The 19802-nt window shown below is 52.7% G+C and overlaps 1 protein-coding gene across 1 annotated transcript in view; it reads left to right on the plus strand.

Annotated features, from left to right (window-relative positions):
- RASSF5 (Ras association domain family member 5) overlaps window positions 1–19802 on the plus strand; it is a 67481-nt gene that overhangs the window by 13408 nt on the left and 34271 nt on the right. Inside the window, exon 2 of the mRNA XM_070591148.1 lies at window positions 12535–12656. Coding sequence (XP_070447249.1) covers window positions 12535–12656 — 122 coding nt within the window. The remainder of the gene's footprint in view (window positions 1–12534; window positions 12657–19802) is intronic.

Below are 19802 nucleotides of genomic sequence, written 5' to 3' on the forward strand. Positions count from 1 at the left end.
AAGTGGGCTACCTGCCTCTCAGTGAAAGAGACAGGGCTTGAAGTTTGCCCGGGCAGAAGTAGAGGAGGGGCATGAAACTCTTAGACACATTCTCTGGAAAAATCCCTATCACTGAGTCCACCATACCACTTAATTAGCGGGCAAGCTAGATTGGCCCACTGGGCATCACTGGGAGCTACGCAAGCATGTTGCCAAGGAGCAAGTCATATATCACTTTAAAAGGCTGCTGGGGGCCCAGCGGGAAACTGGCCTGGGTCTCTCCAGAAGTCTCTGGTGGTCCCAGCTACAGGGCTACAGCTGCAAAGAGGCCTTCGTGTGCTTCCTGCAGAGAGGGCCTCGAAGTACTCTACTTACTTCTCTCCTCACTGCAAAAAGTCTTCTTTCACCTGGTTCGTTGGTGATCAGCACTTTGAATGCAAATGACGTCAGAGCAGATGTGGAAAAACCAGCTGGATACAGCAGGCTGGTCTTCCCAGAAAGGCCTGAACCTGTCTGCCCCTGGCCTCCTGCAACCTCCCGGCACTCTGATCGGGCACACTGTGTGCATGCACCTGTGTGTACAGTCACATCTGCATGTCTGTCTAAGCTTCCCCTACTGCCCTGTGGGCTGCAGGTGCCCAGGCAGGACCTCTGGCTGTTCTAGTCTTTGGAGCCTATGGGACACCACCAGAAATATACTCAAGGTTAGCAAGAGGCTAGGCCGCCCTTTGCCCTCCCTCAGAGATGGTGTTTGCTTTAAAAACAAAAGCAAAAAAACAAGAAAACCCTCAAACTTCTCGTTCCATACCTGCCCCTCACTGCTAGGCCCATGTCCTTTCTCTGTCAGCTCCCTGCGCTCCTCCTTTTTGTCTCCTCAGGGGCCCCAGGGACAGGGAGGAGAGGGCGCCAAGCCCTGGGGTGGGGGACCCCACCTGCTTTGTCTCTCTTACACCCAGAGCAGAGTGACACATGCCTGTAGGAGGGGGCGGCCCCTCCCGAGCAGGCCTGAAGCCAAGAGGGCATCTGGCAGCCCCACACTGGCTTTCAATACAGGGGCTTGTTGCTCTTTGTTAAATTCCCTTAAATCCAACTCTCTACAGTATTTTAAAGTATTTTTTATTTTCTTAAGGTGCCCTGGCAATAGCATTTATTTTTTCCCATGGTGACAAAGTAGGATATATCTATATTAGAAAAAGAAAAAATATATATGTATATGTATTCCTTTCATGTGCTTGTTCCTGTGATGGAGTCTCTGGCCGTGGCTGGCTGTTCTGTAGGACAGTGCTTGACTTAGGAGGCCCTAAGGAAACACACGTTCAATGAAGCCATGTGTGCGCACATGAAAAACTGACTGATCGCTAGGTAAATGGGGAAAGACGGGAGACGTAACTGTGTACCTGGGTTTAATACTCTGTGTCTCTCTGAGCCCGTGTCCTGATGGGCGCACATACTTCTATAGCTCCTCTTCAAAAACTGTGCCAGGTCTTTGCACTTCTATCTGTATGGCTACATTTTTTTTTTTTTTTTGAGGAAGATCAGCCCTGAGCTAACCACCGCCAATCCTCCTCTTTTTGCTGAGGAAGACCGGCCCTGAGCTAACATCCATGCCCATCTTCCTCTACTTTATATGTGGGACACCTACCACAGCATGGCGTGCCAAGCGGTGCCATGTCCGCACCCGGGATCCGAACCAGCGAACCTGGGGCCGCCCAAGCAGAACATGTGAACCCAACCACTGCGGCACCGGGCCGACCCCTGTATGGCTACATTTTAAATACAGCTTGGAAAAACTTTTCGGATGTGGTGTCAGAAGGTCCAGATGACAAATCCACAAACACTTGCACATCAGGAATGAGGTCCATTTGGCTTTCCCATTCTGGGACCCCATCTCAAATCATTTAAGTTTACGTTTTTCCAAAATCTATGGCCCCTTACCATTGTTGGCCAAGGAGAGGATTCTCAGAGATGCTCTGTGATGTCCCACTGAGGGCCTTCAGACTGCCCGTCTCTGTCTTCTCCATCCACATGTCTGCCCGAACATCATTGTCATCAACAAGCTGTACTGCGTGAGGCCACAGTGCCTCAGTATAAAAAGGCCAGGAAAATTGGGGTGCATTTCTTTAAGCATCGCTGGGAAACATAATGCATCTAATAATGGAATACCAAAAAGAATTCAGTCAACCAAAAGATTAATTAAAATTAAAATTTAAAAATAATTTTGCTGTTGGACGAAGACTGAATTGATTTAAAAGAGTTAATTTTAGACAACTGTGGGAATTATGGTTACAACAGAATGTAAATGTTATAAACATTGGAAGCATAAATAATGTAGTAAAAATCGGAGGGTGGGTGCAGAAGAGGCTGGAGGGAGAGTTCTGGCATAGTCCTAGCAGGGAATCAGTTAATACTATCTAAAGTTGAAGCATGAATTGTTTAAAATGACTCAACTCTATTAATTTTGTTTGTAATTTAAACATATGTACACATACACACAGGGCGGGGTGGGGGTATGCTTCAGGGTGCAGCACCGCCAGAGTGAAGTGGCATGAAACAGACCATGTGGGAAAGGTGCCTTGGGGTCTGGCCTGTCCCCTGCCTCACTGGGCACAAGGCGGGCGCTGCCTGATGCTGCGCTCACTTCCTGCATCATCATCGTCCTAACTTGCCATGAACTGCCCTCCCTCCCTCCACCCGCCTCTCCCCAGACACCCCGGCCAGCCTTCCTTTGTTGGTGCTTTCAGCCTAGGGATGTATGGTTGTGTTGGAGAAAGATGATTAATGGGGCTGCCCGAGAGGCACACCCACCCACGCCCACCCACGCGGGGCAGGACTGTGCCTCTGCAGGCCAGCCGGGGCGCCAGTGTCCGCCAGGCTGGCCCGGGTGTGTTTGGGAAGAGAGTGCAGGGGACACTTCCAGCCTGCCTGGAACTATGACAAGAAGCGTGGCTCAGGGAATAAGCAACTGACCCATTAGACCCGGGGACCAAGACCCCAGAGAGAATTTTAATATCTGCTGTGGCCCCTCAGCAGTACTTGGGCAGAACCTTTTGCTTTTCTCTTCAGTACAAAAGGGTCACTCAGAAGTGCACATGTCAACGCCACCCAGCTCTGCCACATGCAAAACTGATACAGTCATTTTGGGTGGGGACCAGGATCTTGAGGAGGCCTCGTGTCCTCAGTGCAACCAAGGCTCCCCAGCGCCACCCCAGCTCTGGAGCACTTTCCCTCCTCAGCATGTTTGACCTGGGGAGCCTGCTCCCCACGCAGCCCGCCCCTCCCAGCCCTCTGTTTCACATGGGAACTGAACATCGGGGCCAGATTCTCGCATGTTCAGACGTGTCCTCTCTTGGCTCTGCACATGGAGACAGCAGCCCCAGTGCATCCGGCTGCCCACCCTGCCTGTCCATGGCAGGCTGGGACATGGGCCTGGCTTCCAGGTTGCTTCTCTAACCCAACATCGACCCTTCCTATTGGCTTCCTGGCTTGCTTTCTGGCACATTCTGTCGGTGGGCGGGGGGGCGGGGCACGGGGAGGTTCTGGAGTTGGGATTGTGTGGTTCGAGGGAGCAGCTGTATGCCTCCAGGCTGGGGTCGGGGGTGCTGGTGCCCTCCGAGGTAGCCTGTCCTCTGAGACAAGGAACTACATTGTGTGGTCTCTAGAGGACTGGGGTTCTGGCTCCTTCCTGGAAATGTGAAGATGCAGATGTCTTGCGCTGGCCACCTGACCCCAGGAGTGGGGACTGTCCATCCCCTGCTGCCAGCCTCACTCTGAGTTTAGCCAGCAGTATGAAAAACGTATAGATCGTGTTGATTTTGGCAGTTGCTTCAGACCTCCAAGCTTCACTAATCACTGTCTCTCTACTTTCCCACTCTCCGTTGTGACCCATCTTCTCATGTCCCTGCCTTACGCCTCTCATGGCCCATCAAAGGCAGGGCTGGAGGGAGGTAGAAGCAGGTGGGAGGCACTTAGGTGAGCAGGAAAGTTGTGTGATTCTTCTTACCTTAATGTATTGGAAGAGGACCCCAAAACTGAGACTTTTTTTGGCTGGCATCACACACTGAGTCAACATGAAGCTGGGTACCCAGACCCAGCAGTCCCATAGTGTTGAAAATGATAGCTTGCCGTTTGTTGAGCACCTACTCTTGCAGGCACTGTAGGATGTCCTACATATATTCGCTCTAATTTTGGCAACAAATCAGCTGGCAAGGAAGCTATTATTACTTCCATTTTGCAGACAAGGAAATCAAGGCTTAACTAGATTCCGTGTTTTACTAAGGTTGAGCAAATTGTCCAGGCATCTCATACCCGATCAGAAGCAGGACTTGGCTTCAAACTCTGATACGTGTGACTCTGAAGGCCAGATTCTGTTCACTCCCCAGCTCCTTATTAAGTGTAGCCCTCTCAAAGCCCTCTGTCATACACGTTAAGCAGTGTGCTTCTAGGCACCCCGTGGTGTGTCGAGGATTTCTGATTTACAGCTGCTGAGTGGGTGCACTGTGGGGCATCTGTGAGGCAGCTAGTCCTGGAGCCCAGTGTCCATTCTGGTTGCTCTCCCGCCATCCTCGTCTCTCCATATGATGAGGCAGTTGGCTCTGTTGTGGTGCTGTCATGGGAGCAAAGTTGCAGAGGCTGGACCTCTTTGAGAGGGGGAGGCCAAGAGCCCACTACCTATGGAGCTTGACCTTGGCTGAAGAGCTGGCCTCTCTGGTGAAGCTGCCATGGGAGCTCAGTGCAAGAACCTCTGGCTGCTGCCGAGTAGTTCATAGTCTCCCAGAGGTGGCGTCCAGAGACGGAGAGGCCACAGATGGAGAGCTAGCCCAGAGCAGGCAGACAGTATGGGTAGGTTCCGAAGCTCTCAGATTGAGTGCTTGGCTAGCTGGGAGGGGAGCTGTGAACTGGCACTTCCCAGGATGAGGTGGCAGCCTCGCCTCGAGGAGGGGCGTTCTCACTGTTACCTGCTAGGGCAGAGGGAAAAGCACTCCTGGCCCAAATCCCTTTGACCAACGCTCTCTTCTGGCCTTGGGCTGCCCTAACTCCCACCCCCAATGAAGCCTGTTCCTGGCCTCAAGTAGTGCATGGTAGGGGGACCAGGACGAAGTGGAAGGGGCAGCTCTGAGGAACAGTTTCCCAAAAAACAGGGCTATTGAGAAGCAACCAGGCGTGATGGATTTGCACTCATTAGCTGTGAGGCTCTCAACAAGTCTCTTAACCTCTCCGAGTCTTAGTTTGCTCACCTCTAAAATATGAGTAGACCAGAGGAGCTGGAAACTTGCCACCATGTGGCAACCTGAATTATATTGCTTTATTCATAATTGCCAAAACTCGGGAGCAACCAAGATGTCCTTCAACAGGTGAACGGATAAACAAACTGTCGTACATCCAGACAATGGAATATTATTCAGTGCTAGAAAGAAATGAGCTATCAAGCCATGAAAAGACATGGCGATGGAGCTGGCTCCGTGGCCGAGTGGTTAAGTTCACGCGCTCTGCTGCGGTGGCCCAGGGTTTCACTGGTTCGAATCCTGGAGTGGACATGGCACCGCTCGTCAGGCCACGCTGAGGTGGCCCGTCACATGCCACAACTAGAAGGACCCACAGCTAAAAATATACAACTATGTACCGGGGAGCTTTGGGGAGAAAAAGGAAAAATAAAATCTTTAAAAAAAAATAAAAGAAATTAAAAAAAAAAAGAAAAGAAAAGACATAGAGGAAACTTACATGCGTATCACTAAGTGAAAGAAGTCAATCTGAAAAGGCTCCATACTGTATGATTCCAACTCTATGACACGGATTCTGGAAAAGGCAGAGCTGTGGAGACAGTAAAAAGATCAGCGGTTGCCCGGGGTTGGGGGAGGGAGAGATGGAGAGGTGGAGCACAGAGGATGTTCAGGGCAGTGAAATCACTCTGTATGATACTGCAATGGTGGATCCCTGTCCTTCTACATTTGTCCAAGCCCGTAGAATGAGCACCACCAAGAATGACCATAATGTGAACTCTGGACCTTGAGTGATAATGACATGCCAATGCAGGTTCATCAGTGGTAACAAACGTACCGCCCTGGTGGGGATGTTGGTAGTGGAGGAGGCCATGCATGTGTGGGGGCAAGGGGCATATGGGTACTGTGTATACTTTTGCTCAATTTTGCTGTGAACCTAAAACTTCTCTAAAAAATAAAGTTTATCTTTTAAAAATAGAGGTAGAAACACATATCACACAGGCATAGTATTGATTATGTGAAATTCTGTGTATAGTGTCTGGCGCACCACAGGTAGTGAATGATGGTGCCTGCTGTCACTGCAATGTGGGTACGTGATTTTTCTTTGTTCCTTTGTGGTATTTTTTCCATTAATAAAGAATATATGTTCATTATAAAAATTTGGAAACTATAAAGAAGGAAAAACACTTGAAATCCTATCACTCAGAGGAAACATGTCACATTCCTTGTAGATATCTCTCTGTGCATAATGTATGTATAAGTATGTGTATGTTTTTATATAATTAGGACCATAAAACACAAACTTTTTCTCTTTCAGTGATATGCTTGTGGACTTCTTTCCAAGTTGACCAATATTAATCTACATCATCTTATATAATGGCTAAATAGTACTTTATTTTAAACTGGTCTCTATAGATGGATGTGGGATATTTCTTCCATTTTGTTGCCGTGAACAACTGTGTGACGAACATTTTAGTGAAGACGTATCTCGATACAAATAAATATCCACCGAGGATATATTCCTGCAGGAAATTGGTGCCACTAATAAGGCAAGAACCTTCTCCCGTGCCCACATCCTTTTAATACTAGAAGTTATCCACTTTGGTTAACAATTTTCTGAAACTAGAGCAAGACTTTAGAAGTTCAAATATTGGAGCGGGTGGGTAGGCAGGCGGGTAGAAGAGAAGTCCTGGGGCTGGCGGAGGTGTCCCTCCAAGATGGGGAGGGTCACCCCTTGCTGGGCCCCGTGCGCACCTGGTGCCTCGCCTCTGCAGGGAGCTGGGACCTGGGCCTCCCTTGCCTAGACTTGGGCGAGCATCCAGTGGGGCTCCGAGGATGCGTCAGGACCTTTGTGTCAGGACTCAGTGGAGGTCTGGAAGAAGGTCAGTGGGCACTGAGGGGTGTGCAGACGGGCTTCCTGATGAGGATGCCTGATGACACGGCCACTGGCGGGATTCGACTTGGACTCTAGCCTGGTAATAAGAATAGCTGATCTTCATTGATCTCTTAGTTTGTATCAGGTGTTGTGTTATTATGTACGTCATTATCTCATTTAATTCTCTTAGCAGCCCTATGAGGCAGGTACTGCTCTCATCTCCATTTGACAGAGGGGAAACTGAGGCACACAGGGTTAGGACAGTAGCCCAGGGTCAGGTCAGCACTCACTCCATTTGACAGAGGGGAAACTGAGGCACACAGGGGTTAGGACAGTAGCCCAGGGTCAGGTTAGCACTCACACTCTGGTATCTCCACTTCAGCAAAAGGCAGAGCACCTTTCCTGCCTCCATTCACTCCGTGCCTGGGCTTCTCGAACACCAAGCAGGCCCTGGAGCAAAGGGCTAGGACAGCCTGCGCTTCAGAAGCTGCAGCCCTGGGTATTTGCCGGGCGGTCGCAGAGGGAACTAGTGAGATGGAGGTCCGAGGGGGAGTCTTGGGGCCACGTGGAGAAGGCTGTTCCTGGTGGGGGAGCAGAGAGGGTGGCGGCTGCAGGGTGATGGTGCAGTGAGGCTGCAGGTGGTGTAGCAGGCCCCGGCCAGCCTGGGGAAGATGGGCACAGAGAGGATGGGGGGCTCTCTGGGTGGTCTCTGAGCGGCCATAGCTGGTTTCGAGTGGAGCGACCCCCATGCAAGAATGGGGGACTCTGGAAGAATGTCTGAGAAAGGAGCCAAGGCAGGGACCCTCAGACTGAGGACTGCCCCCACTGACTTGTTGGGGAGGATCCGGACAACAGTTAATCCCACATTTTAAAAATTCTTTTGACATTATAATTTTCCAGTGCAATTTATTTTGGATTTCTCTGTAGTGCCTAAGAACAAAATTATTTTAAAACTGAGAGCTATTTGTGTGCTTGTGCTGGAAATGATGAGGTAGGGGAGGCTGGAGAGACTGTAGATCACCCAGCAGGAGCTCGGTGCGTGGGAAGGGGTCTGCATGGCAGCATGGTGGGAAGAGGTGGGGGTGGAACATGAACTGGGGCCTGCGTGTTCCAGGCCCTCTTTGTGGTGCTTTACATCAAGAACCCGATTCCCACTTTATAGTTGAGAAAATGAATGCTCAGAGAAGTTCAGTAACTGACTCAAGGTCACAGAGCTGGTCAAGTGGTCAAGTGGTCAAGACGGGAGGCCAGGCCTTCCTCAAAGTCCATTCGCTTTCCGTTTCACTGACGTACAGGCCAGGTCCCTGAAGGAGGAATGGGGCAGGTGGTGAGGTTTGCTCTGAGGTTGACCTGCTCCCAGAGGCCTGGGGTGCCCAGAGAATGGCCCGGGGCTCATGCATTCAGAGGCTGTCCTGCTTCCCCTTGGGCCTGGAGGTGGCTTTGGGCGGGAAGCTGCTCGTCACTGCCCTGGGCTGACTGCGAGGGATAAACCAGGCTCTTGGTGCTGCGTGCCTGCCCCAACCTCATCCTGCACCTTGGCTCCAGCTGGAGGCGGGGAAGGTTTAGTGGAGGGGTCCTCACATCGTCTTGGGGTCTTGCATTCAACTTTGGGGTGAATTCCTTAGGGACTCTTCATCAACACACTGCCTGTGGTTCTGAAAAGTTGCGCAGCAGACTGTGTGCCTCTGTGTGCGTGCCTGTGCGTGTGTGTGTGCACGTGCGTGCATTTGGCAGCTGGAGTGGCACAGGAGCTAACTTTGGCAGTGCTGGGGATCAAGGGGAGGTGTGAGGTTCTGCATTTTGGGAAAACAGTCCCTGGCACAGGTAGTTCCGTCGGCTGGGTCCCCTCTCTTGGCTGAAGGGGAAGAGGGAATGCCAGCTCTGGGCTTAGCTTGCCAGGGCCTTGGCCTGACCTCTTTGTGCGAGATGGTGACTTCGGTGGTGACCTTCATGGATGGAGAGGGCCAGGAGCAGGGCTGGTAGAGGTAGGCGGCGCTCCTGGCCTCCTTCCTCTGCCCGCCTGCGGCTGATCTCTGGAGGTGGCGTCCGTGACAAGCCCCATCTGTTTGGGCCTAAGGGCTCTGCGTTCCCAATGTGGCCCAGGGTCTGTGTTGAGGGTTGAATCGTGTCCCTCTACCACCACCACCAAAAGTAGGTTGAAGTCCTCACCCCCAGGACCTCAGAATGGGACCGTATTTGGAAATAGGGCAGTTGCAGATGCAAGTAGTTAAGAAGAGGTGATAATGGAGTGGGGTGGGCCCCTAATGCTGCCTGACAGTGTCCCTCAGGAAGCTGACTCCGTGAAGGCAGAGGCCCAGGGAGGAGGCCATGTAAGATGGAGTTATGCGGCTGCAAGCCCAGGAAGGCAGAGAGTGCCCGCACACCAGCCGCAGCGAGGAAGGGTTGCCCGCAGGTCGCAGCGGGAGTGTGGCCCTGCCGGCCACCTGCTTTCAGACTTCCAGCCTCCAGGACTGAGAGACAGGAAATTTTCATTTTCAGCCACCCAGTTCGTGGTGCTTTGTTATTGCAGCCAGGAAACTAACATGGTGTGGGTGCTGACGGGCGCACGGGAGCCTCCCTCCATCCCGGCTCACGGCCCCTCCTTGGAGAAGGGCCCCTCTTGTGCTTCGTCTCCATCATTCCTCCTTGCAGTTGGCCCCTTCTGTTTCCATAAGCTCCTCTTCCCAAACCTGGAAGCACATTTATTTTCCTTAAAACACCCCTGGGAATGGGGACAGGGCCCGTAGCTGGAAGGGAGGGATGGGGAGGGGAGGGGAGGGGAGAATGCTGTATAGACAATACTAAGCTCAGCAACTGCCAGTTCTTTCTAAGACGCTCCAATCAGAACCCGGGAATGTTGCTGCCTCACCTTGTGCCGCCTCTTGTTGGGAGCTCCTCGTCCTGTGTATCCTGCAATCTCAGAGCTCCCTGCCTCCTCTGGGCCCCTGCCATGAGGGCATATGAGTCACCTGGAGTCTGATCCGTTCCTTCAGCTCCCGGAGTCTCCTGTGCCAGGCAGCCTTCCCTGACTTCCCTTCCCTTCTCTGTCCTCTGAACATGCTTCCTAGACCTGGGCCCCTGCTCTGTGCTGTCTCACTCATCGGTTCTCTTTTCACGTGTGTGTCCTGCCTGCCCAGCTAGCCTGAGGTCCCCAGGCGTCCTGTCTTATTCATCCTCACCCTCAGGCCAGCACACGGCACGGGGAAGTCCATGCTCAGCACATTAAAGCTGCGGCCAAAGACAATGGTGCCGGCTGTCCAGGGAAGCCCAGCCCTTCCCAGGGGCCTGTGTGGCCCTGCATCACCCAAAGTCCCGCTCTCTCTCCTCATGCACATTGAGCACTGGCTGAAGGCTATGGAGGACGGTGGAACACCAAGGGCAGGGGCTGCCTTAGCAGCACCTCGTGATGAGCTGCCTTGAGGAAATAATGGCCTGTGAGGGTTTAACCGCTGGGTCCCGGTGGAACACGACCCTGCCTTGGGAATCTTGTGTATCCCCACCCAGAGCACATCAGGACTGCAGGCTACAGGCTGTGACCCAAGGGGCTTGCTTCCGTGTTTGCAGAAGGGCATGGGGCTCTGACTTCATTTCTGCTGGCCTAAAATCCCCGGGCCTGGCGTTTCCAGGGGCCGGGGAGCATCACGACGTGCTCCAGTGGTTTTGCTGCACTCTGTGATTACACAGGCTGATGGAACAAAGTCACTGTTGCTCAAATGCACTTTTATAAAACTCCGAAACACTCCTCTGGGACTCTTCTGTGCCCCGGCTCGGTCCAGCTCAGCTCAGGCCTGTTGAAAAATCTTTGTGAGGTTGTGGTGCTGTTTCCAGGGGGCGTGTGTGTCAGAGAGAGACAGAGCAGAAGGAGAGAGGGAAATTGAGAGACTCCGATGGACGCAGTGGCTGTGCCGAGACACTTTCCCATTTGTGAGCTGGTGGCAGCTCTGGCTCGCCATAGAGTTGGGAGAGCTCCAGTCCTTCCACTTCTTGGCGTCCCCAGCACTCCCTGTCGCTGAGTGTGGCCAGAGGCTGTGCAGGTGTGTCCCGGGAGAAGCCGGAACAATGCTGCTCTGTGTGGCTTTGGCCTCGGTGCTGCCTTATCAAAGCCCTGGCATTTCTGGCTGTGGGCAGGGGAGGCTTGGCCTGCACCTCCCCCTTCACCCCACTAGGGATGAGGCTGTCCTTGTGCCAGGCAGCGATCTCCCACTGGGGCCCCAGAAATGCTTGTGGGCTCTTGCAGGTATATGGTGCGTACCTGAGAGAATCGGCTTCACCCATTCCACCTCCCGGGAGAGGACAGGCTTCTGTGGAGGGTCAGGAAGGCCTAGACAAGGGCAGGGTCTGAAGGAGGTTGGTGGGCCTCACCTTGAGGCATGAGGGGCATGAGCGGTAGAACTTCTAAAGGCAATCCCAGAAAGTGATTGGAGCTTCAGACCACTGAGTGAGAAGGTTGCAGGCTCCTGGAATCTCTGCGTGCCCCTACATTTGTCCAGGTGCTCCCCTGCAGACACTCGTGGGAGAACTTGTACAAGGATGTGGCCCACGTGCTCTTCTTTACGGTTGTAACAGAAGGGCACAGCTGGGAGAGTGGGGGGGTCTCAGCCCAGAACTCCGCAAAAGAGTGGGGAGAAGAGGAGACCCACTCCCACCCCCACCCCAGGATAGGATGTGAGAGGCAGCTTTAAAGAGAGTCCAAATGTGCTGAATTTTGGAGCACCTGGTTCTGCCTCTCTGGGCCTCAGTTTCCCCATCTCTAAGATAGTCCCCAAGGCTCTTTTCAACTCTGGTCATTACGCTCTGCTTCCACAGAAGTAAACATTGTCCATGAAGCGTGTACTTGCCCCCCGAAGCACCTGGTTTGGGATGTTGTCTGTAGGCTATTCCGGCTGGGTGAGGGAAGCGCCCCGCGGTTCCAGATGGGGCAGGGCCAGAGACGGGTGACAGCCCTTCCCCTTGATGATATTGCCTTTGTCTCCGCAGGTACTTTTTAATTTGTTAAGACCTGTTCTCCCCTATAACTGCAAACATCCCTGTGACCAGGCCGGGCAGTGATTACCTACGTTTTACAGACTGGCAAAACGAGGCCCAGAAATGCTAGGTCCTTCCCCAGGGATCCATGGCCCCCGGTGACTCATGTAAATTAGTAGAAAAAGCACCAGTCTGAAGCCAGATGATCTGACCTTGAGAAAGTCACTGAAGTCCCTAGGCCCTAATTTCCTGTCTGTAAAGTGGCAATAATGACGTTTGCAGGGTCACACACAGTAACGGAGCTGAAGCAGCCTGTAGTGCACTTGTTAACTTTCACATGCGTGGTGGCTGGAGAGCAGGGTGTCATTCCCACTGTGTCACCCATCCTCCACTTCTCTGCTGCCTGCCATTCCCTCCAGGAGCTGAACACAATCTCCCAGGGTCTTTCCCCAGGAGTCCTGCCTGGCCCCTAATCCCCCTGCGCTTCTTTCCCTCCAGACTGTAAGTTCACCTGCCACCCGGAGTGCCGCAGCCTGATCCAGCTGGACTGCAGTCGGCAGGAAGGCCCAGCGCAGGACAGACCCTCTCCAGAGAGCACCCTCACTCCAAACTTCGGCCAGGTAGGCAGCAAAGCTGGAAGACCAGGCTGGGAAAAGCCTCTGCAGGTGCCCCGGGCCCCATGCTCGCTCCCAGGAGCTCTGGTGAGCAGGAGGTGGCGTGAGTATTCCACGGAAGCTGGATGTTGGGGTCTCCTTCTGGCCAGATGTGGTCCACAGACCCACACTCCAATTCTGCAGCCAATTCCCGTGTGTTTGTGGTTTTCCCACACCACCAAAGCAATTCTCTGTCACCAGCTGCGTGTCCTACAATTCAGTTCAACTCTGACACTATCTGTCCCCCACCCCCCGCTTCAGATGCCGTCGCAGGTCCAGGCGTCACCAGTGCTTCTGACTGATGGACTATAGGTCGGAGGTTCCCACAGCCCCCTCCTTGGGTTCAATTACTTTGCTAGAGTGGCTCACAGAGCTCGGCGCAACATTTTACTGACTAGATCACAGGTTTTATATAAAGGACGTAACTCAGGGACAGCCAGATAGAAGAGATGCACAGGGCAAGGTGTGTGGAGCGTGGCGTGGGGCCTCCAGCCTTCTCCCAGGACCTCTCACCCACCACCTCCACGTGTTCACCAGCCGAGTCCCATCCTTTTGGGTTTTGATGGAGGCTTCGTCACATAGGCAGGATTGATTGAATCACTGGACATTGGCGATTGCCTTAACTACCAGCCCTTCTCCCCTCCTTAGAGGTCAGAGGTCAGGGGTGAGACTGAAAGTTTCAATCCTCTAATCACATGGCTGGTTCTCCTGGCAACCTGCCCCCATCCTTAGGTGGGATCCAAAAGTTATCTTATTAACATAACAAGAGATAACTTTATCGCTCTCATCACTTAGGAAGTTCCAAGGCTTTGGGGAGCTCTGTGCCAGAAATGGGGACAAAGACCAAACATGCACTGCTTATGATAAATCGCAGTATCACACAGCCCTGCCCGGAGGACGTGGGGGGAAGGAACAGAAATGGTGACACAGAGAAGTCTGTGGCTGTGAGAAGTCCCCTGCAGTCCTCCCCAGGCACTGAGCCTGCTTTGGCCTGTCACTCTGAGCCAGAGGTGTGGGGATGGGTGGGGGCGGGGGTCCCAGAGAAGGCTCCTGGAGATGCTTGGGGCCTCATAGCCCTGGGGCAGTGGGGATGTTGGGGCTGAGGTTTCTTGAGCATAACATCCTGCCCGCCAGTCAGCCAGCCAGGCCAGACCACCTTCGGAGGGGCTGGGCCAATGTTCCCTCCTGGCGTTAAAGGACCAGGAAATGGAGGCGCAAAGCAGCTCTTGGCTCCGGCCTCTGCCAAGGCTCTTGAGCCAGGATTGTCTGAATGTTACCCTGTGAAATTGGAGTTCTCCTACGTGATGTGCATAAAAGAAGCCAATTATTACAGCATCAGCTTTTGGGAAAAGAAAACAGCTTTATTGTTAAATGGATCTGCTAGGAGACAGGAGGCGTGTGCTCTCAGATCTGTCTCCTGATCCAGGGCTGGGGGCACAATCTGTGGGATGAAGGGTGGTCTGAAGAGTGGGGATAGGCGATTGGAGGGAGGAGAAGTGAGGTAATTGATGATCTGTGCAAGTGTGGTCAAGCTCCATGGCTCTTTGTAGGACTTTGTAGGACTTTGTAGGACACATACGCACAAAATGCTGGCGTTAGTGTGATCCGAGGGTGGAGTTTACAGCCCTTTGATGTCCAAAGGGTCATTTACCAGGCATTTGCACAGGCCCAGTTGATGGGTTGGTGGTCTCAACCAGTCTCAACTGGACAAGGGGGGTACTCTCGGATCCTGCAAAATAACTCCTAATTACTCTGTTGATAAGATGGGGTCAGTTGAACTGGTCCTGGTAGGCCCATGGTTACATAAACTTTGATGTCTAGAATTTGGAAGGGAGACAGGAAAACATCTTTTTGATTCTTGCATTGAACAAGCATTTAGTGAGTATCTACTTTGTGCCAAGCACTGGTGAGAGTGAGGATAAGAAATGATACATCATAGTTCTCCCCCTCAGAGAGCTTACATTCTGGCTGGGGAGGCAGAATACAACCAAATAGTATATACTGTAATGCATGTTGCAATAAAAGTAGCAATCAAGTGTTTTGAGTACACTGTGCACTTGTTTCTGTTGGGAGAAATCAGAGTAGGCTTCCCAGAGGAGGTGACATTTGAGCTGAGCCTTAATGTATGAGTTGAAGGTTGCTGGTCCAGGAAGGAAGGAGTGTTCCAGGACATCATCCACTTATTCATTTAACAAATATGTTTTGAATGTTGACCATGTGCCAAGTCCAGGAATGCCAGGGACTTAGTGATGAAGGGAGCAGACATAGCCCCTACCCTTCCCGTGCTTGCAGTTAGAGTCTATGTACAAGACTTTAAACAAATCAAGCCCATGTTTATGAGGGAAAAGCCCAGGGTGCTGGGAGAGATAATACAGACGCGGAACGACTGGTTATTTCCTGAATCGAATACCTCTCTCTTCTTTCTGCTCCCCTCGCCCCTGGAGCCCTGTCCCCCGACTACTTCCTGGGTCTCCCCTTTGGGTCTCTCTAGTCTTTCCTCTAGAACAGCAGGTCTCAAAAGAGAATGATTTTGCCCCCTCCCCCTTGGGAACATCTGGTAGTTTCTGGAGACGTTTGCGGTTGTCACAATTGGCACAATTGGCTACTGGCATGTAGTGGGCAGAGGCCAGGGACGCTGCTAGGCATCCGACATTGCACAGGACAGGCTCCCACAACAAAGAATCATCTGGCCAAACTGTCGGCAGTGCCGAGGTCGAGAAGCCCCACCCCAGAGCGGTGCAGCCAGCCAGCTCCCAAGGGTGGCGGGCGAGAGGCCCGAGCAGGGCCTGGGTTTGCTGGAGACATCGTCTCGTCCTCAGAATGGCCCCCACGAACAGGTGTTTCCGAGTCTGAGCATTCGGAAGCAGAGTGATGCCCTTGCCTCTGCCGGGGGAGCAGCCAGCCTTGGAACCCTGCGGCAGGCTAGCTGGGGCTGTGTCTCGAGTAGAGCCGCTGCTGCGACACAGAAGGAGCCACGAGTCGCGCGTGGGCGCTGAGCGGCCCCAGCCGCGGAGAGCCTGGCGCGGGCGGCCGGCGGGCTGTGTGTTTGCCTTGGACAGGCCCGAGTGCGCTCAGCACGCCGGCAGGACCAGCTTCTGTCAACAACACCCGGGCCCTCCAGGCGGCCGGCCCTCTCTGAAAGGCTGGTTTGTGCTGATTTCCGCCTTGGCTCACTTTCTGTCGAATACCAGGAGGGAGCCTTCTTTCACCTTGACATCGTTGCCTGGCCCGGGCTCACCTAATGTGCCAGCGCCATTCTCCAGGGGTTACTGGGGCTGGGGCCCCGGTCTGAGCTCAGCGGGCTGAGGGGCATGTGGCTGTTAGAGGTCTCAGCTTGGTGGCATTTCTCCTCTCTGCTCTTTAAGGAAAAGAAAATCATTCCTTTTCCTCCATCCAGAGAGAACCACTGCTAGTTAACATTGTTCTGTCTTCTTTCTGTGCATTCCTACGTTTTTCAAAACGTGGTTGAGATCCTCCTGTAGATAAGTATTTGGCCTCAACCTTTGAAAAGCAGTACTCCCAAGGCGCTGGCTGTCTTTTCTCCGTGGTGCCAGAGGTAGGTAGGCAGGCAGGGAGGAAGCAGGGAGAGGTGAGTGAGGGGGCGGGGATGGGCCGGAGCCCCCAGCGGCACACACAGGGCCGCGAGGGTTGTGCGCGTCTCCCGGGAGAAACAGAGGAAGGGTGGCAGGTGGCTGCCGTGCTTTTGCCAGCCACAGAGGCAGGGTTTTGGAGTCTCTCCTGGGAGAGCTCCGGGGTGCCTGACTTCGCCCTTGGACACCCATTGTTGACCAAACAAGTCTCCTTCAAGTCCACCACAGAGCCCTTCTTCAGTTTAAGGCTGTTTCCTAGAGAAACATCATTGCCATTGGCTGAAAACCACAATAAATTGCCAAAACAGCTGCCCTTCCTTTATTTGGGGGCACGCCCCAAGGCCTTTATACTGCAGGGGGCCTTCAGGGTGCTCTCATCATTGTCACCCCTGTGATGAAAAACCCCTTGGGGCCCCCAGTGCCCTCGTGATGAAGGGAGACCTCTGCTGGTGAGGCCCAGTCCTTTCAGGGCCTCTGGGGACGCGCCCCCAGGAGAGGGAGCCCTTGCCGGGCTGCTGGGCTGCTGGCTCTCCTCGTAACCCCTGCAGCCCCGGGGGTCCGGAGCTCTGGCCCTCTGGCCTTTGGTGCCACTTTTCTTGGGACATGGACTGCACGGATGACGAGAAAAAACACAAACACTCTTCCTTCCACTCAGATCACTCTCAGCCAGGGACTGAATCCTCTCCTGGTCCTCCGGAATCCAGGAGCAGCGTTCAAAACCCAGCCTCCCAGGTCCCGGCGCAGAGGCCAGTCCTCCCACAGCTGTTCCCAAACCCTCTCAGGCACTTTCCACACTTAGGATTCTGGCCACGTCCATGTTCCACCTGTGCTATTATTGACTTAATATCTCTCTTTAAATAGACTCATTTTTTTTGAACTTAAATAAACTTATGCTAAAGGAAATTTAAAAATCCTTGAATCACTGTTTGATGTACTTAGGATTTTTTTCCTGGACACACATTAAATTAATATTTAATCTCTAAAATAAAAAAGAAACATGTCCTCCCACACGTATGTGTTGAGCCAGGCTCTGTTCTAAAATCCTTTCAGGTGCCATCAGTGGGGACTGCGCCTGCAGAGGCACTCTCTTTGGTCGTCCGGTGCCTGGACTCCCAGGGCATTGGGTCCAGCAGGAGCCTCAGGGGCACTGTGAGCAGTATAGAGAGCTCCCAGGGAGGCGGAAAGGACGTGCCAGCCATCCACACTAATAGCAAGGTGCTCCTCCAAGGGAGAGATGCCCCGTCTGTCTGATGGGGATGTTGTGAAGTGAAAACCAGTCACCCACAGCACATCCAGGACAAGCCCATTTGTATTTTGTACACATATATATGTGTGTGTTTGTATAAATGCAGAGCGAGGGCCGGGAAAATGCCCAGCAAACTGTCCAAGAGCTTCCGCCTTGGCAAGCGGTGGGAGTGGAAGGGACAGAGTGACACAGCTTTCACCTCTTGCTGTTGGCTGGGGTACTGTTTGAATAACTGATGCTTTCATATGTTTCCAGCATAATATTTTTAAAAGGCCATAACTGTTTTCTTAAAGAAAAGAAAGAACCCTGGCCGGGTGACAGAAGAGCTAGGTTCTAATCCAGATTGTGTAGACAATATGCTTGGAAGACGACCCAGGACAATCCTCCTACTTTCGCTGGAACTCCGTTTTCTCCTCTGAGAAACGGGACAGCACTGAGGGTGGTTGTGAGGCCCGGGTGGGAAGATGTATGTGCAGATGCACAGATGCAGGGGTAAGGATCGCCGGGGAGCATTCCAGGTCCTCGCAGGTGCCTCCGACGGCCTTACTGGATCTTTTTATCATGTCACCCGGTGATGAAAACCCTCCGTGGCTCCCCGTGGCCCTCAAAATCAATCTGAATCTGGATTAGCACATGAAACCCTTCATGGTCTGGCTCTGCCAACTCTCCAAAATACCAGAAGGGTGGGCGACTGTGCTGGAGATGAGGCCAGGACCCGATGACTGTGGTTTGGGCGGGCTCTTTCTGCTACAAGACTTGTGATTGTCCCCTTCTCTGAGGCCCAGGTCATGGCTCCACTCTGTAGATGGAAAGACCAAGCCCCTGTCCCCATTCACCAAGGGGAACGGTGGCTCCAAATCTCCAGGGTGGCTCGGCCTGCTGGTGGTCCAGCCCCACAGGAGCGGCTGCTCTCTGCCTCACCCCCAGCCGCCCCCTGTCAGTCCTTAGCGGGGCCCCGCTGGCACCACCGCCCTCAGCCCCTGCAGCCACTGGGCCGTGACTCAGCTGGCATGGAGACCTGAGTTTCCTGGCTTGGGGCCCTGTGCTCCCTCCTGCAGTCACGCCACCATCTCCCTACCCCGGGCTCTGCCTTTTCAGACCTTTGAGAGGAGGAAGCACCGGTGGCCAGTGCTGCCCCAGCCCTCCGCCCCACGGCCACGTGCTGAACCAGGACTACCACGCGGGGGAGCCCGGGAGCAAGAAGGGAGAGCCTGGAGGCAGGTCTGCGCAGCCTCCCGGCTCCCCAACGATGACACCGGGATGGAGACTGCACGCTCTTAGGGTCCCGGGTTCCTGGGTCCCCGCTGAAGTGCCCGAGGAATGTTTATCAAATTAGGTTGTAGTTGATATCGACAGTAACTAACGGTTGTTGAGGCATACCATGCATTCTACTTGTTTTATCAGATGTTGAGAGAGGGATGTTGGAATCTCCTACTATAGTGGTGGATTTGCCTGTTTCTCCCACAGTTCTATCTTCCTGCATTTTGAAACTCCATTATTCAGTGCATAAACATTTAGGATTATTGTGTCCTCTTGATTAATTGACCCCTTCATCATTATGAAATAACCTTCTTATGCCTGGTAACATCCCTTGCTCTGAAATCTGCTTTCTCTGGTGTTAACAATAGCCACTCCAGCTTTCTTTAGATTATCATCAGCATGATATTTCTTTACCCATCCTTTTACTTTTAGGGTATTTGTATCTTTATATTTAAAGGTCATTTCCTGTAGACAGCAAATAGTTGCATCTTTTTTTTTTTTTAATCTAATTGGATAATCTCTGCCCTAAAGGGTAAATTGGGTTATTTAGATCATTTGCATTTAATGTGATTACTGATGTAATTAGATTTTAAGTCTGTCATCTTCCTATTTGTTTTCTATTTATCCTATCTGTTCTTTGTTCCCATTTTTTTCCCCTACCTTCTTTTGGATTAATTGAATATATTTTATGGTTCCATTTTATCTCATTTGTTGCCAGCCCACCCACATGCGCCAAAGGAAGGAGCCAATCCGTAGCCGCTCTGCTCCACTCTCCCTGCATCTGGGACTCCACCCTCCCCGTTTTCCCTCCATGCTCTAGAAGCCAGAAGTGCTGGCGAAAGCTGTCAGTGATAAAACTCCACTACATGCCTGTCTCCCACAGGAGCTGCCCCAAGACCTATCTGACCAGCTCAGGCCAACCCACGGGAGCTCCTTTCTGATCAGGCAGAGGGGAGCGTGAGCCCATCAGGGCCACTGCTTCTTGGTATGCGCTAATTCAGCTGCCTTCAGTGTTTG

This window comes from Equus przewalskii, chromosome 23 (assembly GCF_037783145.1).
Source record: "Equus przewalskii isolate Varuska chromosome 23, EquPr2, whole genome shotgun sequence".
In the NCBI taxonomy this organism is placed as follows: domain Eukaryota; kingdom Metazoa; phylum Chordata; class Mammalia; order Perissodactyla; family Equidae; genus Equus; species Equus przewalskii.